The sequence below is a fragment of the Helobdella robusta genome, assembly GCF_000326865.2.
Source record: "Helobdella robusta unplaced genomic scaffold HELROscaffold_7, whole genome shotgun sequence".
NCBI lineage: Eukaryota > Metazoa > Annelida > Clitellata > Rhynchobdellida > Glossiphoniidae > Helobdella > Helobdella robusta.
Window position 1 is genome coordinate 2430851 of NW_008705398.1, and position 26273 is coordinate 2457123.

A 26273-nucleotide genomic window follows, 5' to 3' on the forward strand; every position below is an offset into this window, starting at 1 on the left:
TTTCTTTTTCAAGTATTTGGATGTGACCAATAATTGAGAAATTGAAGCTTGCATATAATAAATTAATTTGTCGTCAGGTCGAAAAAAATGTTGCACAAGTCATTACGAACACATTTCATCACAAAAAACTCAAACTAAATTTATAACGAGAAAATATTTTGTATTGTTGCCGGCAACCGATTTCAATTACGCCAATGCGAATTTGAAAATTTTTACAAAAATATGACTTGCAGCTTCGATGTGGGTTTATATGGATAGTAGAAATTCAGAAATGTATTAATGACATACATGTGTTAATATGATTTGATGATATGGTTTAATAATAATAACGACCATTATGCTAATTGTTGAAACTCACTTCGAGAGTCTTTTCATTTTTGTCATTTATGATGGCAATTCTAATATCCTCAAGAGTTGTTTTTGGATTTTTTTTTAAAAATCGTTGAAAGACTTTAAAAAATGTAGAAGCGACCAGATCAGAAGGCATTCCCAAGCCACCACAGCCCAGTGGAGGGAATACTATTGATTGAAATTTGTCTCCACTTGCCTTCTCCAAGCAATCTTTAATTGCTCTATGGAGTTCCTGTTTTCAAGACATTCAAATTACCAAAAGAGAAAATATAAAAATTACATACCAATTCTAAAATAAATTAACTAAAATCTAATGAAAAAATCAAAACTTCATAAATTTTTATTTATTCTGTAAGTTTAATTAATGTTAAAAATTAAATAACCAAAAATAGTTCTAACCTCATCTTTTGGCTTTGTATTTAATTTAAATTTCCAGAAGCAGTGATATACTTTGTTGCATGAAAGCCCATAACTGCTCGTTTCTCCAATCAAATCTATTTGAGAGTTTTTAAACTTATTACATTCTTCTTGCAATTTGGGCCCAGCTTTTTCCAATAGACAATTAGATATATCACCTTCACTGAGGTTGAGTGATTTCGGTACAGAGTTGACAATTATGTTCACCTGCGTGTTATCACGTTGAAACAAATTTTTTGGTCCTATTTAATTAGAAAACTAGTAAATTGAAAAGTACCGAAAATAAAACAACTAAAAATAATTTCATTGAATATTTTAAGAAAATTTTAGAATGATATTTACTTTTTCGTCTTGGATGGGAGCTTGGATTATTGATATATTAGTTGAACCTATGATACCTTTGGCCTTCACTGGACCATCATAATCTGTAAAAGTATACATTCAAAATCTATAAGCATTATAAGAAAGACATTTTGAGATATTTGTTCATACAAACTCAGTTTTAATTATAAAACTAAAACATGAGCAGATAAATTTCATGCTCACTAAATAAAAATGCAACTATCTACTGATTCAACTGGTCTAAAAGAGTTTAAAGTTGACAATATTAAAACAAACTTTTTTTATCAAGAATCTTGTAATCAATTTTACACCCATGGACAGATTCAAGTCCTTTAACAATGTATTCAAAGTTATTCACTGATTCAATAGAGCACAATTCCTTATCCTGACACCGTACCCTATGAACTGTATCTTCCAACATTTTTTTCAATTCACCCACATCTTCATCACTTCCAATGGCCATAATATCAAATGCGCAAACATCATCCTGCAGTTGCAGGCACTCCCTGATGTCAACCAAACCATCATTCATCTTTCTGATCTTTTTCAGTTCATTTTCTTCCTTCTTTAAGAACTCTATGATGGATTTTTTCCCCACTGGCACTCTTTTGTGTCTGCAAAAATTTTGAAAGTTCTGAGCGAGTTGGTAGTCTGTCACTGGGGATGAACATTTGACTATCAGCTCATTGGTCCCATCAGCATGATTCAAAGACAAAAATTTAAATTTTTCTGTAAGTTTCGGTGTGCAGTGTTTGATCAAATTGGTGAACTTTGGATCAAATTTTATTTTCCTTTCCTGGTGTTAAAGGGAAAAACATCAAATTTAGAGTTTTATTTATTAATTATACTAACAATAACTAAAATGCCAATTATTTGTAAGATAGAAGCCGAAAATCTCACAAAACATGTTTCAACTGAATCAGCAGAAGGTATTCCAGGTAGGGGATCAGATTTTAAATCCAAGTCTGAACAATATTTGGATGAACTTTCTAATGTTGTCAGGTGTGGACTGCTTCCATTGGAAAAATGACTGCCTACACTTAGCAAGACCCATTCTGCAGTTGATGATAAATTATTTTCACCATTCCACTTCTTCATTTCAAGTGTGGACCCATCTCGCAGTTTTATTTCCCCATGTTCCAGAGCTTTCACTGCATCTTCAATCAGAATTTAACATATAAATATACTAGAATTATTTTTAAATAAATATGAAAAATAAACAATGCTCAAAAAATATCTTTCTGTTCAATCTCAGCAGATATTTTGAACTGATTATTGGCGGCACAACTAACAACAATTTTCGATCCAAAGATTGAATTGAAATCTATTTACTGATTCATTCACCAGCCACCAATCCAACACTAAACAGCAAAATGATGAAAAAAGACAATAGAAAATATGGCACAGAATGAAAGAAACAGGAAATGCGGTGGATTGAAGGCATAACACACAGTGGTAAAAAATAAGGTTGTCAGCCAAATTAAATTTTTTAGTTAGTGTAAAAATAAAATAGGGGTTGGCTATGACAACCATCAGAACAGGTGGGGAACAAGCAGAACAATGCAAATAAATTGGAAGCAGGACTGAGCCAGTGTAGGATATAAATTAAAAAGTCAGTCTGTAGTAATAATAACAATAATGTCAGCTGTGAAGCGCCAGTACAAGCAAAGCAACTGAGGCGCCCTCTATTATATAATAAAAAAAAAAATTGTGCCTATGAATAAAGAGGATATATAAAAACAGCTTGTGAAGTTTGAAAACATTGAATAAGCAGAGTATGATGCAACACGTGCATGTTGGGGCCACGATCAATCGATATTGACAATTCTTCTTAAATAGTCATTCAACATTAAATTATGTGACTGGGCAGACACTTGCTAATGAAATTCTCAAATTTCTGAGTAAAAATTTTGCAGGATCTTGGTAGTGTTGCACCAGAAAAAATTTGCTTTTTATTGAGTTTGTTGCATATTGAATTTGTGGCTGTAGATGAATGAAGGAGATGTCATGCAAAAATATTGAATGTTCACAAAACCGACCAGAATGGGTAAATTCTCAGAACAAAAGATGAAATTCATACAATTATATGATTATTACACAAACAAGAGGATTGATGACCAATGAAAAGCAATTTGTCTATTTCAGTTTTACCTTCTTTAAGTTGAAATTTTTTTTTGAATCCCTTGACCTAATTTCCTTTACCATACCTCTACCATTTTTACTCTACCATATTTTTTACTTTTATTTTATTTAAGGTGACAGTCACTATTTGGTAAGTTTATTTTTTATCAAGTTTATATCTTTATATATTTGTATTTTATGAGCATATTAGTTATAATAAATAACATGATCAAATTGGAAGCAGACCTGCATCGATTAAAAATTTGATGATACAAACAGAGTTGTAGTAAAAAATCTCGAACTGGCAACCAAAGTGTGTATCGATGTAAAGATTTACTTCATCTAGATATTTCTCCTCAAACTTCTGCACCTCTACATAGCACATTGCAACAATACACAAGTTGAAAAATATAATTTCTAATAAGTTGGTTTTGATTGGAGAAGCTCTTTTGAGCTGTTGAAAATTCCTAAAAATTCTAAATCTTTTAAAAGTAAAAATATATTTAATTTAATTAATTATATTCAAACAATTAATACAACTTTTAATTTATTGATTAAAATGTTAATTATATTAATTTTTTTTTAAATTTCAACTAATTTAAATTTAAAAATTAATAAATTATAAAATAAAATAAATTATATAATAATCATAAATTATAAAATATATTATTTATATTATTAATTATACAAATTAACAAGTTATATAAACATACTATGTATATGTCATATAGTATATGATGACATGTCATATACAAGATATATACTAACTAATAAAATAAAATAAATAGAAATGAAATTATATAAAAAACAGGTTGTTCTGCACTAACTTAACTCACTCTACCTACATTGTCAAAACATGATTAAATTTTAAAAACCTCACGATCTTCTCGTCGATGATAATAACAAAAATTATCTCAAAACACGCTCCACGCACCTCAAAACCAGAAATATAAACTAAAAAAATCTAAATATAGAAACTCTTGAAAGACGAAATTTCCCAAAAAAAAAACAAAACTATGAAAAACTTTTCAATTGCGCATTTTTATAATTTATAACAGTTTGTAAATTAATCTAAATGTTGGATATTTTGGTTCTAAACATTTAATAGATTAACTAATTTATAAAATTTAAATTTAAAAAAAATTTTAGATTGAAATTGATTAAAAGATATACACATTGTGTAATTTTTTGGCATTTTGCACTTCTATGTACCTACCAATATATAGATATACATGCATGTACCACAGTGTAATACATATATGTAAAAATTAAGATGCTTGAATATTGTCCTTATCTATATATATATATAAAATATAGATATATAGAATATATAGAATATTCTATATATATATATATATATATATATATAGATGTCATACTCTTTTGCTGACCCTTCTTTCCCTGTCACAAATTTTTGACCCTGCTTCTCTTGAAAGTTGCCATTTTAGAAGGTCCATGCAAATTACCAATAACACGGGAAATGGTTGAAAACTCAAATCAACTACATCTAGTAGCGTTAAATCTGAGCAAACACGTACCGTGCACGGAAAACAAATTTCTGATCACGCATAAAATTGCAATGCCTTTTTTGATAAAAATATATTAACAAAATTTTTATTAACTCAAGATAGAAATTGAAAAAGTGCAACAAAAAGTGCAGAACGGGGTGTTACATCCGATTTTACCAAAATCGATCCCTCATTGTCACAAAATGTCACAAATTTGCAAGAAGAATTTCATCAAATCACATTGGATTCAATTGTATCAATAATAATTATTGTATCACACAGTGACACGATCGCTGCTTGATGAGTGACCGGACTAGGTGCTGTTTTTAAACTACTACATGTAAAACACAATTGATCTAGAACGGTGGAAAATTTTACCAGAATCAAAAGATTACGACCGCAGAATTTCAAAATAGGAATTGAGTTGTAGTAATCGAAGGTTGACCAAGAAATCATCAAGTCACCTAACTCTTGCGTGCAATCAACCAATCATCATCCCTATTGTGGGGGGAGGGTGGGGTGTGAAGGTTCCATTAACGGGTTATAAATAAAGAGTGACGTCATCCTGCTTCCATTAAAATATTGAACACAATAAAGTTATAAATTGATTCATTATTATAACAATAATTATTAATCATTAAATTTACTATATATAAAAATATAACTATTATTATTATCTTTATTATATAATGTTCATATAAATTATATTGTTGTGCTATAACATGAACATTATATGTGATGAACAATGAATTGCAGCACTCAATTTTAAATTATAACATGAACATTTTATTATAGATCAGTGAAAAAATCTATAAATAAAAAATAGTTTCAATTAATTAAACAATAATCTATGCACTTTATATAACGAAAAATGTTTATTTTATATATAACCATGATGAACAACTTATTTTTTCAAGTCGCGACAAAATAGGTTGGGTACAAAAGCGCACTGGTTATCATCTTATTTCAAGACAAGTTTAAGTTTAGCGTCATCTGTCAAAATGCAACTTTAAATACTTCACAATCGAGACATGAGTATATAAGGTACTAACAATTTCGGATTCCGTTTTTATTTAAAAAATTGTCTCGTTCAATTGGTCGACGTTTGGATAAATAAAATATTTTCCAAATCGAATACGTGGCAAGAATGTCTAGTGGAAATGTTGAGAATGATTTGTATTCCTTAGTTCAAGATGAAATTCCTGATTGGATACTCTCAAAATGGACACTTATAACAACCCTGCTTTTCCTGTCATTCTTCATCTATTATAAGTTTGTATTAGAATTATTTCAATAAACTTGAAATTTTTTAAGGATTTTAACTTATTATTATTGCCAGCACGTAACATGTTGTCGTAGTATATTTAACAGCATTCAGTATAGAATCCAGACAATGTAGGCTGGAAGCCAAAATTTTTTAAATGTAGACATTTTTTCTATTTGACGGGTGGCAATTAATTAACCCAAATGTTTGCTAGTCTTGTTAAAATTAGGCTTTTTGGGAGCATTTTATGCTTAGAAAGGGTGTTTTTCTGTCTAAAAGTTGAAATTAACTGACTTTTTATGAGAACGCTGCTCCCAACGGTGGAAACATGGTTTCCCCCTTAGATCCGCCACTGACAACATCCATGTATAAATTTAAAACCTTAACTAATATTCAATAAAACATATCAAGAGCGTGCCTGGGCGGCTTATGTATTTCTAAGAAGTCTACGTGTTTTTGGCTTATCATCATTTTTTGAATTTGAGATAGAAATTGAACTCTATTTGGAAAATTCGGATCTGGTTAGATCTAAACATAGATGTAAAAATGTATTAATTTCTTTCCTTGTTTATGGATCCAAGGTAAGAGTTTCGGTTCGAACATGACTGCGGTTAGAGTTTTGGTTCCATTCGATCTAATGTTCCAGATTAGATCGAATGGAACGGTTTGACTTTAAAATATTAAGCGATAACTTAATTAAGTAATAAGTGATTCTATAATTATTCTTTTTTATCAAAACGCGAATTTGAAGTTTGGCATAAACAATTTCAAGAATGCAAGTAAAAAATGAGAATATAATAATGATTATTAATTCTATTGTGAACGTAGACAATGGTAGCTTACGTAGCTTAAGATTTCATGCTTTATTTTGAAACTAAGTACATTTTATACACGTCACTATATGTCATTATATTCTAGATATGAGGTATACGCAACGTTTCTTTGTTTAGCCGGGCTACGATCACCCGACGTTACCAAGCTATTGCATTTCATGTGCCTTGTTCCTTGAAAACAAGGGGCAGAGATGGATTTCGAGAGCTTAATGGAACACACGTAAAATGCTAATAATCTTTTAATTGCACACATGCTAATTATTCTTTAGCTAAAAATATGCTAGCAGCACATATGATAATGACCCTTTAGCGCTATTTCATTGGCTGTAAAGTTGGCATGAATACAAGTGGAAGTGTGTCAAAAAATGGATTACGATAGCAGCACATATGCTAATAACCTGTTAGTACGAACTTATGCTACTAACAAGACACCTTGTTGTGAGTTAAAATAAAAAATAAATAAAACAAACACAATTCAGGCGTAATAAAATATTATCTTTATTCCCACGTAAATCCCGAGCCGTTTCGTTTACATGCTATCAGGAAAAAGGTGAAAGACATCGAGAGAGAAGCAAAGACATAAAAATTAACATAGATTAGGTAACATTGAAAATTGCAATGATCTTTAAAAATTAATATATGAGATAGTTAATAAATGAATATTTGATCTCTACAATACTCCCCTACAAACCCTTTAACGCTATATGCCAGTTATAGATAATGTGCTTTTAATCATATATATATAATATCATTCTAATTTATGCATGAAAACCATTGAACGTATAACTAACGCCTCTAACTTGACGGGCGTCCGAATATCCCGTGACACAAAGGAACCACGTTTTGACTTTCTCGTGGCACCCCCTCTTAAACACTTTCATAGCAAACGACTTAATCCCCATGTTATGTTAAGTAACAACCAAAATTTGCCCAACTTTGTCCAACTCCCTTGCCCGGCCTTGGAAACTTTTGGTCACTTTATAAAATGGTCTGCTTTATTATTTTAATGAAATAAATAACAAAAGAGATTTCATAATAATAATAATTATTATTATTGTTGTAGCTGTTGTGGCTGTCGTTTAAAATCAACTAGTAAATCAAGAAATTGATTTTACGGATTTAGTATTTATGTGGCGCTATTCACGCAGATGCATTAGAAAGGTTTTTGATTTTTGAAATCTTGTATTGAATTTTGAAGCGTGTAATACAAACAATGGGAAGGAATGCTCCATTAAGACGCACAGAACACATCACTCTTGGCTTGAAAATTGAATTTCTAATAATTTTAATCATCAATAAGCTCAACTGATAAACATGTTAAGTCAAATTTAAGTCCGTTTAATTTGAATCATCAAATAAATGGATGAAGCTCTTGACGCAAAAATTTTAGTATTTAGAGTTAATTAAATTATTTGGTTAGGCAGGCTTTAATAAGGTTTCAAATAATTGGTGTTAACAAACCTGAAGTTTCTAGTGTTTTCATTCATTCATTCATTCATTCATTCATTCATTCATTCATTCATTCATTCATTCATTCATTCACCCGTACAGGGTATGGTGAAGTTTGATATTGAGATGACTAAAAAGTATGGACCTGTCCACGGGTTGGTAGGCAGCACCATAAACATTACCCTGCACTTAAATTTTTCATCACCATCCTCAACTTCATTTCCAGAGTTTATTTCGGCAGGCAGCCCCTCATGACCATCTACGACACGTCCATCTTGAAGCAGATCATGATCAAGGAGGCCCATCTCTTTCCTAATCATTTTGTTACTAATTGTTACAAATATTAATCATCAATATCATCATTGTAATCATCAGCATCATCATCATTAAAGTAGTAGCAATAATAGTAGTAGCAGTAGAAGTAGTAGTAGTAGTGGTAGTGGTAGTAGTAGAAGAAGTAGTAGTTGTTGAAAAAATATATATGTTATCATGGCGACGATTATAACAATAATACTTATTATATGAAGAAAAATTTTTTTATTAATGCTTTCATCATTCGATCATTTTTGATTGTTCTTAACCGTCAACCTCACATCAATAATATCAACATCCCATCACAACAGCGTCCTTACCATTATCCTCATCTTCATCACTATCATCATAATCATCTTCAACAAAAACAACAACAAAAACATAATCTACATTGTCATCATTATGACCGACAATATCAACATTGCCATAAAAATCAATAGCATCAACATCACCATCAACAACAACAACATAATCAGAATACTGGCCTATTTCCTCCGTTTTTGGATAATTTTTTGTTCCTGTTGAAAGATGAACACTGGAAGCACGTGAGGAGTGTTTTCAGTCCCATCTTCAGTAGTGGCAAGATGAGGAAGGTTATGACGATGATGATGACCACGATGATGATGACTGATAATGTAGACAGTAGCGGATCCAGAGGTGCCGTGGTCCCTCCCGTCCCGGTTGGGAGCAGTGTTTGTATTAAGTCAGTTAAACTCAGTTTTAAAAAGTACAAAATGGACAGCCGAAATTGGCGTAATAAACGATATAAAGGTCGCCAGCCTAATTTTGGCCACAATAGCGAACATTTGGTTAACTTCTTAGCTCCCAGTAAAATTTAAAGATGTTTACAAATTTTGCTACCTCGTCGACGTTGTCTAGATCTGCCACTGAATGTAGATAATGATGAAGCTGCTAAAAAATTAATTTATAAAGTCGTCAATTTTTTTCGTCTTTGTAGATGACAGGTAAAATAAACAAATGCTGCAAAACTCTTTGCAAAAATTTAAAAGTGCAGGCTGATATGAAAAGAACTTTTGATTTGGAAAGGTGAGATTTCAATTTATTACCCAGATTCATTTATTCATCTTCACTCACTTTAAATAACGAATGATGTAATGTTTTGGCTCTGCATGCATTTAATCTCACTGCACTTGATCCCGGCCAGTAAGTCCCGACGACACTCGATATCGAATATTAACATTTTTTAATTATTTTACTTTATTCGGCTACAAAAACTTTTATTTAACATAACTACTCATCCTTCTAAGAATGGTTTTTGTTTATCTTTGGTCATGTTTTTGTTTGTTTTCTGTTATGTCTTTGTTTCATCAGATATCGTGTTTTTATGGGCGGCCGAATGTTATAATGTTAAGGATGCTTGGTTCTGCTGTTTTAGTAACTTGATTTTAATGCAAAGAAGTCCTCGCCTGTCACATATGCTATTTGTCTGTTGTTGATTCATTTGAAAGTTATTTAATGATTAGCGTCAATAATGATATTAATAATAATAATGCTAATAAAAATGATAATGAGAACAATAATTAAAGTTTGATCAGGACCGAGTGGCGGGGTCAAGTATTGCGGGTTTAAGTGTAGGCACCCTAAATTTGATAATTTAAAATTAATCAAGATTTGTATCTGTTTCTAGTCTATTTTTAATTCTTTTACAAATCTCTCACCAAAATATTTCACCAACCGTCTGTTGTTCACCATCGTTTTTGCACTTTCACCATTTTTATCACCACCATAATCTTCACCACCACCACCATATTTAACGTCATCATCATTGTATCACGTGATCAGAATATACGACGCCTTCACAATGGACATGATAGCCAGTGTGGGATTTGGAGTCTCCATCGACTCCCACAACGATCCCAACAATCTCTTCGTCAGGATGGCCAGGAAGTTGATTGTGAACAAGTTAACATTGGGCCTCGTTTTAAAGTGTCGGTGTTTTATCATTTTATCAACTGTTTATATCATTGATTGTATTGAATTACTGTATCATGTAGTTGGATCTCACTCCTATTATCGTTTTCGACTGGTCCAGTGGAAGCAAAAATAATCTGAAAGGAAGATTTTTTACTGTTGTCTGGGTAAATTAAAAACTTGCCAAAGAAGCTGCAAACATGTCAGACATAAAACTTAGAACAAATTGAATGAGTTCAAACCATCTGATTATTTTATCCAACCTTTAACTTCACCTCCCGAATTTCTCAATACTCACTCATAACTATATTATTACATCATGCATCATCAACTGTCAAATCAGCATACGAGTTTCAAATACTACTGTTTCAAAATTTAAAAAACCGTTAACTAAAGTTATGTCTTCGGACTAAACAGGAAGTGATTCCAATATTTCAGCTGCCATCGCTGCAAATCATTGTCTCCTAAAGTTTGAGGAGCAGATGAAATGACATCATTTTTAAGGCCGAATAACCTCAGATGCAAACCGTGCTCTTACTCAAACTCTTGTGTTTTGCTCTTTTCTGGTCCTTTTCTCTAATCATTTTTAATATCATTTTTACGATCAATATTATCATCACAATCATCTTCAACATCATCATTATCACCACCACCATCATCATCATCATCATCATAAAAATGATAATGACTACCCCCAAAAGTCGTGGCACCCTGGTTGTTGAAACCTCTCACTCGCCTCGGCGTTCCATTGTTTGAGGATGATTACATCCACTTCTTCACTGACGTCATCAAGAGGACCATCAAGCAAAAAGATGACGATACAGCTGATGGAGTTAGCGATTTATACAGATTATACCGATTGCAAACGTTGTTGTTGGTGGTGGTGACTTTGACAATGATGATAACGAAACACCCAAACAACAACTGTAGTAGTGGTGTGCTGCTAGTGGTTGTTTTTTGATATTGTGCTGTTGTTATTGATGTTGATGTTTTTGATGATAAAGTTGTTGTTGGTGTTATTTTTGTTGTTAACAATGAGCAATCAAGATAACGGACATCGTCATCTTCTTCTTTGTTACCATCATTATCTTCATCATCACCATCATCTTCATCATAATCTTCATCATCATCTTCTTCTTCTTTATTATCAGTCATCATCTTCATTATGGTGACAATGATGACAAAATGATGGTGACAATGATGAAGTAGATAAAGATGATGAGGATAATGATGATGATGATTAGGCTCATGAAGAAAATGAAACTAGTTATAAATAAATAATGATGACGTCAGAAAATTATGTGGTAATGATGGTGATGGTTTATGATGATGTCTGACATGTTGCACTAGCCACAGAAAGACCTGGACCTTCTGCAGATGCTTATCGATGCTCAACGTGCAAGTGCCAATGATGAAAATCTCAAAAGAAATAATGATAATAAAAATAATAAGGATGATGATGACGATGATGATGATAATAACGCTGATTACAAACCTAAAAATGATATGTCCTGGAATGATTCGTCGGCGCACCCTAAAGGTCTGCATCGTTGTTGTTTCTATTGTAACATTGATCATCATCACCATCAATAACATCATCATCATCAAGAAAGATCATCATTACTAAAAATCATCATCATTGTCTTCGTTATAATCATCATCACATCGTCCCGATCATATTCTTCGTAGGCCTCTCAGACGAAGACTTGTTGGCTCAGAGTTTGCAATTCTTCTTGGTCGGTTTTGAGACGGTGTCCGCAGCTCTTTCCTATCTGTGTTACAACTTGGCCTGCCACCAAGAACATCAAGAAAGACTGTTCAACGAGGTCGTTCAGATCATTGGGAATGAGGTTTGTTTGTAAAATGATTTCTAATTGAGAAGGCTGTGGTCTTGTTTTTGAACTAACCCCCTCAAGAGTTAACTAATTTGGAAATAATTAATTTATCCTATAGATGGTTGTTTGTTGAATAAATTAATCAATCAACCAACAATCGACTGGTAAAAATTTTCTGCAAGATGGTGTGAGTATAGAGAGAAAGAATTTGGTCTTGCGTTGTGGAGGTAAAGTTTGATTGCGATGAAATCTCCGCGTCTTTGACATGCTATGTGCATGATGCGCTTTTTGCGCTGTGTGTTTTTTGAGTTTTGAAAGTTATTGTTATACAACACGAAAAAAATGACAATTCAATCCATCATTCAATCCATCAATCAATAATCTAAGAATCCGACATACGATTCAATCAAACAACTAACCTACCTGGACATGTGCCTCAATGAAACTCTCAGAATGTTTCCTTTTGCCACCAGGTCAGATGATCGAATTGATTATTAAATTAGTCAGTAAACAGGTATGTGAATAAATTAAACTTCAACAAATGAGCTGTCAAAAAAGCAAGTAATGTAAGAGTAGGAACACCAATTGAACGTTCGTTGCACACAGGGCTGACAGGGTCGCCTCACAGGACGTCACCATCAACGGGTTGTTTATTCCTAAAGGTTTCATTGTTGTTTCATTGTAACAAGTTACTTAAAACTAATTGACCATCATTATTTTGATCACTGTCATATCCCAATGGTCATCATCGTACCCACCTCGAAGGCATGGTTGTAGGCATCCCCATCAACCTCCTTCACAGTGACCCTGATTACTGGCACGAACCTCACGTCTTCAACCCGGAAAGGCAAGGACATCATTGTAATCATCGTCACCACCTTTGTTATCTTAATCATCATCCTCACCACCTCACCACCACCTACCACCTACCGACAGATTCTCTGAAGATAATTGGAAGGTCAACACTGTAGACCCCATGCGATTCATACCCTTCGGAGCTGGTCCAAGAAATTGTGTGGGCATGAGACTAGCCAAATGGGAAATCAGATGGCCGTTGTCCACCTCATCAGAAAATTCCGGTTTGGTGTTTCTGAAGAAACCGACGTAAGTTGGATTGATGATTTTTGCCATCCTCTTTCTTTTCTGGATAATTGATGTATGGCATCGTTTGGATTGTTGCTTGTTTCCAATCACTGATGCCGACAAACTTTGACCATGAAACTTTATAGGCGATAAAAATGGAAAAATTTGCTACAGACGATGAACGCGGGTCAGCGATAGCGGTGGTACCGATGTTAGTGTTGGCAAGTTTTTTCAAACCCTGTACCCGTAGATTTAGGCGGATCCAAACATTAGTGTTTTTCTTCTTTCACACTCACCCAAATTTTAAAATCATCAACCAGCATTATCGCTAACTTGACTTTATCTAAATCTTTACATTAAACCACGTGAATTACAAAGAGAGCAAGCTCGTTAATGTTTTCCTCCATCTTGTACAGTGTTGTTGTTTGTTGTTGATAGCTGGAATGATGATGACGTCAAAAATAATAATAATAATGATGCAAATAGTGATAATTAATAAGTTCTTTTAAATATTAATCAACTTAAAAGTGAATTCAAATAACAAATTCAGATCCCGCCTGTTTTTGAAAAGTTCTCCATAAAAAATATCAATGGCATAAAATTAAAGGTTGAAGAGAGATGAGAGAAGTGGCAATCATCGTCTTCATCACCGTCGTCATCATTATCATCATCACCATCGTCGTCATCATCATCGTGGTCATCATCTCGATCATCCTGATTATTATTGCCTTTATAACCATCCTCACAATAAATTCACCATTGTCGCTCAAAAACGCCAGCCCCATCATCACGTTATGTTATCATTGCCAGCTTCCAATCACATTGTGCTGATTAAGTTGCCGTATCATTTATCAAAGTGATCATAATATCTTTTACATGATTTATTCAGATGTTTACAACGTTTAATCAGTCAACTGATTTAAACTATTTGTTGCTTTTTAATGACATACAAATGCACACATACAAACACACAGTTACATACATACAAACACACACACATATATATACATATGCACGCATATATATATATATATATATATATATATATATATATATATATATATATATATATATATATATATTATATTAATGTACTTTTTTTTATGACTCACATGTCAGTTAGAACGCTTTATAAAGATGACGGGGCTTTGATGATCAGTAAAATTCATTATTTATATTAGAAACAGAGCTTTATATGATTTACTTGTCACAAACATAATTTTCAAGAAAATAAACTGAAAACAAGTTAGGTTATTTATTTAATTCAAAATTTCTAAAGAGCACTGTATGTGCGTGAAGATGGAACATGAAGAATGTTTATGTCTGCTTGCTCAATGGGTTAGTTTAATTGTTTTAATCACTTTTGTCTGAATATAGTCGTACGTTATGCGCTGAATTAATTTCACAACATTTTGTTTAACGGACCGAAATTTTGGTGTACATTATAATTTCAGTAGGTTGCACCGTGTAAAAATACACGCAGAATGTCGGGATTGTTAACTTTCATTGCTCACATCCGTATTTAATATGGTTCACAACTGAACCCCTTGTAACACTGGATGTCACCAAACATCGTCCTTATTTGGAAGCATTCAAATTTCAAGACTGCTCTGTGTGTAGTTCTGTTTACAATGAATGACAGCAACACTTCAGATGCAGTCCGTAGTTCATGTTTCTGTTATTAACACATGCTGAATTTATAAAGTTTTTTATTAGTTACGAATTTTTATGGTTAGTGAAGCGAGGGATGGTTACTGCAGCGACAGTCTGAGTGTAATTAGGTCGTACACATGTTCTCAGATTTTTTTTTTTTTAGTTTTTATAATTTGTATGAAAGTTTAAACGGCAAACTGCAATTAATATCATTTGATTGAATTTTAAATGTGTGACATTTAGAAGTTCGTATTAACAATATAATCTTGCAAAATATCGAGAAGTGAATATATCTAATAGAAATTTTTAATTTATCACGAAAATTGATAAACGTAATTAAGTAATTAAGCTGAAAATACAAAACATTTTCAAAAGCAAACAAAACACGTAATTAACAAGAAGCACATTTGTTGAAAAATGTCTCAAATTACTGAAACTATTAAACTTAAAAGTGGATGTTACATCGATTCATCTATTTATTTAGAAGTTCAAATTTGATGCTAAGGACAGAACACTCATGTTCACAAACATTGAATTATTTGACGCCATTATCGACCGACACAACTTTTCAATAGTTTTTTTTTCAGCTAAACAGCACCAGACAGACTTAACCGAACAGACTATCAGGCCTCTCAAAAATGCTGGTGACCACGTTAAAATTGCAACATCATTCTGTAGAGGCACCTTTTTTGCGACGGTCCCCTGGTGACAGCCCCTGGCCTTTCCTCCTTTGAATCATACTTTGTTGTCGTCTTTGCTGATGTCGTTATTGTATTTTTTAATGTAATAATAACAATAATAATAATAACAACACGCACAGCATCATTGTGTTTATTTTTTAAGTTCTAGTCCGGGACATTGGTTTGTTGGTTCACTCATCATCGTTGCTTCGAAGGCGGTGGTGGGACATTGAAATAGTTAACTAACGAAAATCAGATCAACCAAAATTGTGTTGTAAAAAAAATAAGCTACCGAAAAATTTGCAATAAATTAATTAAAATTATTTGTACATATGACCACGTAAGCTCTTAACGTTGATCAAGTTTTGCATCTCGTTGTAACACGTTTTACTTCAAGTATTAAGTTAATCCACGCAAGCAAATTAATAAATTGCGGCAGAAGTGAATGAAAAAAAATTTGAAGCAAGAGTTGCGATTGTCATACCCGCAATTATACAAAATACAAAACATCGTGATTTCGTATGCTTAATGTCTCCTGTCAATTGATTGCGCAACAAATTTTTTTAACTTTTTTAGACTAGATGGCTTTGCTCGATGTAGAGGTTGAGACATAAAACACAACTAGCTGACATCTGTTTCTATTTAAAGAATTATCTCATTCGATTTGCCGACGTTCGAAGGTTCACCTACTCAAATTGGCAAATAAAATTTACTTTTTCGCCGGTTCAAATCAGTTTTTAATCGAACGCTTGTCAAGAACAGAATGTCTAGTGGGAACGATTTACATGTTGGTACGTTAATTAACGATGAAAATGTTGGTTGGATGTCTTCAAAGTGGGCAGTCATAACAGCAGCGCTTCTCCTCTCACTCCTCATCTACTACAAGTTTGTATTTTATTGAAATCATTCTAATAACATTGCTAAAGGCTAAATGATTGATTATTAGTAGGAGGCTTTTGACTTTCAGTCAATTTAACCAAACTATTAAGAATGATATTGTATTTAATTTAGGCTTTGCAAATAAAAATAATCATAAAGGCATTCACAAAACATTCAAGAAGCACAATTTCAGCTGGAAAAAATTCAACGACAAATTCTTGAACGAAATTCTTTGTTATTTTTGTAGATGTTTCTCCAGCGATAACGAAAATTTGTAACAAACAGGTGTTACATGAATGTATAACATAATTGTATTAAACAGAATCATCTTTATTTCGTCGTTATGAAAAAACTTTCCCAAAATTAACGCTACGTTCGGTCTTTTCAACGTTTTCATCTCATCATCACAACATCATATCGGAGGCAGGCGAACTTTTTGAAGAGCCACATAAAGGTTTAAGTCAGTTTCGGTGAATCACGCATTTTATATATTTATATAAATGGGCAAAATTCTTTTATAATATATATATATATAATATATATATATGATGTGTGATCCAACAAAACCGACCCAAATTTCAATGTGGCCAGTACACATATATATATAACATGTGCTCGCAGATCGTAGAAAATGAACTGAAACTAAATTATATGAGAGTCCATCGCCAGCTTGTGAGTACCCAAGCATTTATAAGCTGTCATTAATTATTAATTATGTTTAATTTAGTGGTAAATGAATAACTGATGACGTCAAACAGGTACCTAACATGGACCTTCGACACATTTACCAAGCTGGGCATCAAAGGTCCAACTCCCTTGCCCGGCCTTGGAAACTTTTGGTCACTTTATAAAATGGTTTGCTTTTTTATTCATTTATTCATTCATTCATTCACTCATTCTTTCACTCATTCATTCCTTCCTTCAATCATTTGTTTACTCTTTCAGGGTATGGTGAAATTTGACATTGAGATGATCAAAAAGTACGGACCTGTTCACGGGTAGGTTGCGACTGCCAACTTTCAACATCACCATACATTCACCATGATGTGTCATGAAACTTTGATCATCATCATCGTCGTTGTCGTCATCATCGTCGTCATCATCATCATCATCACGGTTGCTGATATCATCACAACATTCACATCACACAGTATACCTTCGATACATTTAGTATCAGGTTTTTACATTAATGAAAAATAAGAAACTGCGTGCCAGTTCTTTTTAAAAATTTTCTCAATGTCAAAAACTGCATAAGGACGAAAAAAGTAAGTTTTAAAATCAATCATCACAAAAACCAACATGGCTAACAGACTCGGAAGTCAGCCAACTACTAAAAAAACAACGTCTAACTAATCAACGCAGTTGAACTAAAAAGGGTCGATTTGGTCGTAACAGTCATCGTATCATCACCACCATCCTCATCAATGATAATTTCATACACATCACCATCGTCATCGTCAACAGTTGTTTGTCCTTTATGCCATTAAATCTGCACTACTATCATCTAAATTGTAATTAACATAATTTTCATCATCATTTAAATCATAATCAACGTTAAGTTTTATCATCATTATCATCATAATTATCATCATTTTCATCACCATCCTCAACTTCATTTCCAGAGTTTACTTCGGCAGGCAGCCCCTCATGACCATCTACGACACGTCCATCTTGAAGCAGATCATGATCAAGGAGGCCCATCTCTTTCCTAATCATTTTGTTACTAATTGTTACAAATATTAATCATCAATATCATCGTTATTAAAGTAGTGGTAATAGTAGTAGGAGTAGTAGTATTAGTAGCAGTAGTAGTAGTAGTAGTAGTAGTATAGTAGTAGTAGTAGTAGTAGTAGTAGTAGTAGTAGTAGTAGTAGTAGTATTAGTAGTAGTAGTAGTAGTAGTAGTAGTAGTAGTATAGTAGTGTAGTAATAGTTGTTGTTGTTGTTGTTGTTGTAGTTGTTGTCATTGTTGTTGTTGTTTTAGTAGTAATAGTAGTAATAGTAGTATAGTAGTAGTATAGTAGTAGTAGTAGTAGTAGTAGTATTAGTAGTAGTAGTAGTAGTAATAGTAGTAGTAGTAGTTATCCATTCTGATTCGTTGATTGATTGTTGTTCATCCAACAATCAATGCCTGCTTTAAATTTGTTCATTGATTGTGTCTTAACAAGTTCATTTGGTAATGAGTTCCAAGTATTTGCCACTCTATTGAATAAGTAATTCTCTCTGCCTCTATGTCTCGTTAACTCTTTAAAATATTTTAAACTGTGACGTCGCGTTTTGGTTTTGATTATGCTAAAACGATTATTTAAATCAATTTTGCCCAAATTATGCATGATTTCAAACAACTGAATCAAATCTCCTCTTTTTTCTTCTTTCCACCAAAGTTGTTAATCATAATTTTTCAAAACGATCTTCGCAAGCTAGGTTTCTTATAAATGGAACCAACTTTGTTGCTCTGCGATGGACTCTTTCGATCACCTCGCTACCACCCTTTGGATCTGGGGACCAAACTGATACTGCAAACAATGGACAAATAAAAGTTAGGTATAAATAACAAAGCAGCTTATAATCAAATTCCCCAAAAGATTTTTTTATTCGATCAAGCATTTGGTTTGCTTGTTTGATGCTGTGATGACTTGATTTTTCCATTTTAAGTTATTTGAGTAAATCTCTCCAAGATCTCTCTCGGATTCAGATTTAGCAAGAAGTATCCCATTTATGTGCAGTGGACATTTTTTATTACCTGGTCCGTAGTGCATAACAGAGCATTTTTCAATATTGAACAGTAGAAGACAGTGGTGTTATTGAAGTTGTAGTTGTTGTTGTTTTAGTAGTAGTAGAAGTAGTAGTAGTAGTTGTTGTTGCTTTAGTAGTAGTAGTAGTGGCAGTGATATGATTGATCATCATCATGATCGGCATCGACAATGTCATCATCGAAACCAACATCACCAACGCCAACCCCGTGACCAGAACCTCCAATTATTTGCTCCACCTCTGGACAAAATTTTGTTCACGTTGACTGATGAACACTGGAAGCATGTGAGGAGTGTCGTCAGTCCCATCTTCAGTAGTGGCAAGATGAGGAAGGTTATGATGACGATGATGATGATGATGATAATGATGACGATGATGGTGGTGATGACGATGTTGATAACGATGATGATGATGGTGTTGATGATTACAACGACGACGGTGAAGATCACGATGATGATGACTGATGAAATGAGGGCGATGATGATAGATAATGATTATTGATGTTTTGCTGATGAAAAATGCAGATGATAGCAGCGGTTGTAAAGTAATTTTTCAAGAGTATTTTTTCCACTATAGATGACATTCAATTTTTGTTTTCAAGATGTCCGACAAGATAAACAAATGCTGCAAAACTTTTCACAAAAATTTGAAAGTTGAGGCGGATATGAGAAGAACTTTTGATTTCGACAGGTGAAATTATCTACATTTTTTTTTCTTCATTTTACTTCACAAGGATTTAAAAATAAACCAACGTCTGTTAGGGCGGCGTAATGGTCTAATGGTTAAGGTCGCTTGGTGTTGTTTCGCATTAACCGGCTTCGAATATGACAAAAAATCTCCGCCTATTACATGCTTCTTGTGTGATGCGCCGTTTAGCATGTACGATGTTTGTGCGTGTTTGTTGAGTTTTCTAAATTTTGGAAGAGAGTAATTGACCTTTAACCTTTAGTGTTTCTAGATAACCTTTTACTTTCCTACGAAACTTTCATAAAAATATTTCACTACTAAGAAGCTCGTAATCATCTTTGTCAGCATCCCCATGTTCACCACCATGTTCATCGTCACCACCTTTTCATCACGTGACCAGCGCATGTGACGCCTTCACAATGGACCTGATAGCCAGCGTGGGATTTGGAGTCTCCATCGACTCCCACAACAATCCCAACAACCTCTTCGTCAGGATGGCCAAGAAGGTTTTCCAGAACAAGTTAACGTTGGGAGTGGTTCTCTTGTGTCAGTGTTCATTTATTGTTCCGAAGCGTAGCCAAAGAGGGGGGGGGGTTGAGTATAAAGTTAAATTTAACAAAAAATTTATCTTAACGTTGGCTCAAGTTTGTTTCAGGACTCCGACATTCGAAGATATATTTTATTCACATCTTTTGGGTTAATAGACTCAAATGAACGACTGAAAATGAGATATCCGCTGCAATACAAAATATTTGATATTAAATAAAATACCCGCTGCAATAGCAAAATTGCGCTATATTATTTGTTATCTTGATTATTTGTTATCTTTGTTATCTTTGCTATATTTGTAAATTTTGGAATGTGAGAATATCTGGTGTATTAGCGAATGAATCGCGAGGTTTTAGTTGCGATGTTTGAAGTGTAGTTGTAATTGTGATTTATGTAGTTACTTGGATTAGTTTAGTGTTTCTATTACTGTTGGCATTCGAATAAATGTTTGACCACTTTTACGTTTTGAAATCTCGAGCCTACGGAATAAAAATAACTTGATCGTTGGAAACTACAACACTGTTGTTTGAAATATAGAGATTATTGAAGTTATAACATTGGGGTCTGTAGTGACGAGCGTCAAAGCTTACATACAGGAATATGATGAAATTTCGAAGTCACCATGCCTGGCCTACAACTCTAATGTTTGTCAAATTTTAAAAACAATCACTGTTTTTTTTATAATCGTGAATACAAACAAAAAAAAAACCAAAAAAATCGCCAACTTTTCTTTAAAATCTAACTGATCCTAAATTCAAGCCCCCCAAATGTCTGGCTACGCTATTGTATCAATTGTTTGTAATAATAATTTTATCAACTATCAAAAGAGTGTATCATATGAGTGTGTTAATAACTTTATCAACGAAGCAGTTGTTGCTGTAACATGGATGAGTAAAAAATTTGTCAAACAATTTACAATAGTGACAGTCATGAGATTTAGAACAAACTCAATTTCGGCGTTCACCACTCAGCACAAATTTCCCTAATCTCACCGTCAACTACATTATCACATGCACCACCAACCGACAAATACTGATATGCAAATTTTAATAAAAGTTTGGCACCGAGGATTTTGCTCTCTCTCTCTCTTTCTTTCTCTCTCTCTCTCTCTTTCTTTCTTTCTTTCTCTCTCTCTCTTTTTTTCTCTCTCTTTCTCTTTTTTCTCTCTCTTTCTCTTTTTTCTCTCTCTCTCTCTTTCTTTCTCTCTCTCTCTCTCTCTCTTTCTTTCTTTCTCTCTTTCTCTTTCTTTCTCTCTCTCTCTTTTTTTTCTCTCTCTCTCCCTTTCTTTCTCTCTCTCTCTTTCTTTCTTTCTCTCTCTCTCTTTCTCTCTCTCTCTCTTTCTATCTCTCTCTCTTTTTTTTTCTCTCTCTCTCTTTCTATTTCTTTTTTGGTTCAGGTCACTTCTCTCTAATTGTTCTACTGTTCTCAATTCTGTCTGGCTATTCATATCGCACTTTCAGCTTTTTATGCCAATCATTTTTATTACCATCTTTGTCATCATAATCATCAGTGTCAACAACATCATCATCGTCACAATGATCACAATTATCACTCTTCAAAAGTTTCAGCACCATGGTTGTTGAAACCTCTCACTCGTCTTGGCGTTCCATTGTTCGAGAATGATTTCATCCAATTCTTCACTGACGTCATCAACAGAACCATCAAAGAGAAAGATGATGATGCTGATGATAATGTGGGTAAATAAGTAATCACACAATTAATAACAGTAGGGCTGACGATCTTAATGTTGTGGTTTTTGTTGTTGTTGTGACTGTAGTTGATGTTGTTTTAGTTGTTGAAGTTATAATTGATGTTGTTGTGATTGTAGCTGAAATTGTTGTAGCTGATGGCGACCCAACAGATGAGTAACCGAGATAAACGTCATAACCATTTACGATTATGGTACTGCTTTAATCATATATGTTATCACTATTAACACCAACGATTTTCTAATTGGTTTTAATAAATTGGATAATAATTACAAAATTACTGTTAGAAATATTGAAAAGATCAATCGTAAACTTTCAAAAGATAAAACTTCGGTGGATTTTATCAAATATTGCATCAATTATGGACTTTTTCCACCTTCAGATAAAGCTGAAAAGATAACAGGATCAGATAAGAAAAAAGTGATGGTAATAGTCACGATATGATGATAATGATGATGGTAAGGTCTATAAAAACAACGTTAATTATGTCTTCTTCTTTACTCGTGCCTTATTCTTTCAGGACATTGGCGACTATTGACCTACACAAAACCCGATCTTTAACACTTTTTAGTAGTTGAAATTTGGTGATATTCAACAAGTGACACAAGAACTTTACGTATATGCTTTTTTTGCAATCTTTCCAGTAGTTGTTAGATTTTCCATCATTCCCTTCTGCTTTATGTGGCCAAAAAACGCTAACTGCCCCCGAATTTTTTCATAACCGGACTGTTTTAATACATTCTCATTCGAAGTATGAAAGGATCAACTAATTTTCATAATTCTTCTCTAAAACCACATCTCAGCAGCGTCATTCTTTTTTTCATTTCTTTAGAAATTGTCCAGGACTTAGAACCGTAGTTAGCACAGGAAAAATGTAACACCCTAACAGTTTTAATTTGGTTGATATTCTGATTTTACTGTTTGTGAGGATGTTTTTCATTTTAGAATATGCATTTTCTGCCATAGCTATCTTTCTGTTGATATCCACATCACATTTACAACCTGAGGTAATCAGACTTCCGAGATAATTGAAGCTGTTGACATTTTTTCACCTGTTGATTATGGAGCAGATCGGGGCGGTTTTGCTTTTACTGGTAACCATACACTCTGTTTTGTTGATGTCAATTTGTACGCCTTTACTTTCATTTTCAAAAACCAGTTTGGAAACAACTGTTTGCAGTTTTTCTATTGAATTTGCTATAAGAGCTGTATCATCAGCCTATCTTACATTGATAATATTAACGCCTCCAATGGATATTCGATCTTTCTCATGATGATCTTACTATAGAGATTGTACATGTCTGGAGAGAATACACAACCTTGCCTAACACTTTTCTTTATTTCGACAAAACTAGCCATCTTGTTACTAACTTTCATCGCTGCTCTTTGTTCCCAGTAGAGGTTTTTGATAACTCTTGTGTCTTTTTCATCAATGTTCAAATTTTTCAATATTTCCATAAGCTCCACGTGTTTCACGCTATAAAAGGCTTTGGAGTAATCGACAAAACATATAAACAAGTTTTTCTTCATTTCAATCGCTTGTTCAATGATTATTCGTTGCATAAAGATAGCGTTTCTTTTGCCACAATTCTCTACAAAACAACATTGGACATTAATGATGACAAGAATATAAATAATGATGATGAACAGTTTTGTGATAACAACGACAATCGTTAAATAATAATGATGATGATAATAATGGTGAGGATGATAATGGTGAGGTTAATATGTGAAGAGAAAAATGAGATGGTGACGACGGCGATGATTACAAATATACGGATAACGATGAGACCTATGATGACGACGATGCTGATGATGGTTGTGACGATCATGGTGGTGATGTCTAACAATCTCCATTGTGCAGAAGGAACTGGACTTTCTGCAGACGTTGATAAATGCCCACCAAGCAAGTGCTGATGGTGATAATCTTAGAGGAAATAGTGATAAAAAGAAGAACGACATTGAGTACAAGTTTGAAAAAGGTGAAAAATGGAGTTATACGTCGGCCAATCATTCCTCAATTCGAAAAAGTTTGAATCATCATCCACATCTCGTCATCGTCATCATCATATTCATCATCATTATTACTACAATGACCATTCTCAAAATTTTCATCCCCGCCATCACTACAAAAGCACCACCATTATTTTCACCATAATCCTTATCGTCACAAACAATCCTCACAGGTTTTTCTGAAGAAGACTTGTTGGCTCAGAGCTTATCATTTTTCCTGGTTGGTTTTGAGACGGTGTCCGTAACACTCTCCTACCTGTGTTACAACTTGGCCTGCTACCAAGAACATCAAGAGAGACTGTTCAAAGAGATCGTCCAGATTATTGGGAAAGAGGTTTGAAAATATTTAGAGTACGAATAAAACAATTTAGTTTTTTGGATTAAAATTAATTTAATTTAATTTTCGGTTCTGTTTTTGATCTAACCTCTTAAAATAATTAACTTATAAAATAACAAATAATCTGTCATTGAGATGGCTGTTTGTTAAATCAGATATATAATTCAATCAATCAATCAATCAATCAATCATAATTCATTTAACTGCTTGATATTGTGTTGCAGTGATCGAGTTTGAATGAAATGAGATCTCCTTTAAATTAAATGGCGCTATACAGATTATAGAGATTAATTGATTAAACCATTTCTAAATGAAACAATTAACAGATTAACCATTTAATCATTTAACCAATAAATTATTCAACCAATGAATTCTTCAATCCACCAATCAACAAATCAAGAATCCGACATACGATTCAATCAAACAACTAACCTACCTGGACATGTGCCTCAATGAAACTCTCAGAATGTTTCCTTTTGCCACCAGGTCAGATGATCGAATTAATTATTAAATGAATTAAGGAACAAATATGCAAAAAATTGAACAAATAAATAAATTAAAAACAATCAAAACATGATGCACAGGACAGACAGGGTTGCCTCGCAAGATGTCACCATCAACGGATTGTTCATTCCAAAAGGTTCCTTTGTTCATAACAAATTTTTCTTATCCACTATTCACTATTATTCTAATCACTGATCCTAATTTTCATTATGATAATTATCATAAACATCATCAAAGGCATGGCTGTAGGTATTCCCATTCATTTCCTGCAAAATGATCCGGACTACTGGCCCGATCCTCACGTATTCAATCCGGAACGGTAAGCATATGATCGCAACAACCATTATTTTATTTGTTATCTTAATTAGAATTAAGAAGGAATTGAAATTTGTTACCAAGTCTCTCCCGATTTTTTGGTTCATTCCTGACTTTTCCGAATGTTTCATAAAATCCTCATTTCTGCTTCTTTCGTTGTTTCCTCTTTTTTTTGTTTAATGAATTTGCGTTTAAAAACTGAAAAACTTTTCTGATTGTACCTTGTTTCATGTTTGCCGGTTCAACTGCACGATAGACATGTCCTTTCTACTTCAGCCCATTTGAGACATAAACACACTACGTATTTACAACAGTTACAACAACTTTTGCTTTACTTATTTTTATAGGAACTAGAATCCTGAAAATCCCAAATTTTCTATCTCCATGCGCACCTATTATCTCAATCCCTACTTTAAGTGTATCATCACCTTCGTTATTTTAATCATCATCCTCACCATCCTGATGAGATCTCCATTTTCCCCACCACCTACCGACAGATTCTCAGAAGATAATTGGAAGGTCAGCATTGTGGACCCCATGCGTTTCATGCCCTTCGGAGCTGGTCCGAGGAACTGTGTGGGCATGAGACTGGCCAAGATGGAAGTCAAGATGGCCGTTGTCCATCTCATCAGGAACTTCCGGTTTGATGTTTCTGAGAAAACTGACGTAAGTTGCGTTGTTGTTGTAGATGATGGTGGTGGTGGTGGTGATGATGATGATGATGAAAATAATAGTCTGTTATGTTGA

General features: G+C 33.4%; 3 protein-coding genes across 3 annotated transcripts; 2 read left to right on the forward strand and 1 right to left on the reverse strand.

Annotated features, from left to right (window-relative positions):
• Positions 1-340: 340 nt before the first annotated feature.
• Positions 341-3616, reverse strand: HELRODRAFT_189610 (hypothetical protein; the record flags this gene model as incomplete). Its single annotated transcript, XM_009030819.1, has 6 exons — positions 341-583; positions 751-975; positions 1111-1193; positions 1387-1906; positions 1963-2267; positions 3478-3616. 6 exons carry the CDS (start codon positions 3614-3616, stop codon positions 341-343), a joined length of 1515 nt encoding a protein of 504 aa, XP_009029067.1.
• Positions 3617-8384: 4768 nt separating this feature from the next.
• HELRODRAFT_108161 (hypothetical protein) lies at positions 8385-13472 on the forward strand (the record flags this gene model as incomplete). The annotated part of the gene is made up of 12 exons (XM_009030820.1): positions 8385-8440; positions 8512-8608; positions 9074-9190; positions 9556-9644; positions 10401-10546; positions 11231-11361; positions 11880-12069; positions 12219-12380; positions 12753-12837; positions 12971-13026; positions 13130-13225; positions 13312-13472. The coding sequence occupies exons 1-12, from the start codon at positions 8391-8393 to the stop codon at positions 13470-13472; spliced, it is 1380 nt and encodes a 459-aa protein (XP_009029068.1). The 5' UTR covers positions 8385-8390.
• Positions 13473-17403: 3931 nt separating this feature from the next.
• HELRODRAFT_69872 (hypothetical protein) lies at positions 17404-26273 on the forward strand (the record flags this gene model as incomplete). The annotated part of the gene is made up of 13 exons (XM_009030618.1): positions 17404-17514; positions 17605-17657; positions 18282-18378; positions 19629-19745; positions 20014-20102; positions 20500-20645; positions 22217-22341; positions 24225-24297; positions 24556-24704; positions 25108-25193; positions 25292-25347; positions 25449-25530; positions 26024-26273. 13 exons carry the CDS (start codon positions 17404-17406, stop codon positions 26271-26273), a joined length of 1434 nt encoding a protein of 477 aa, XP_009028866.1.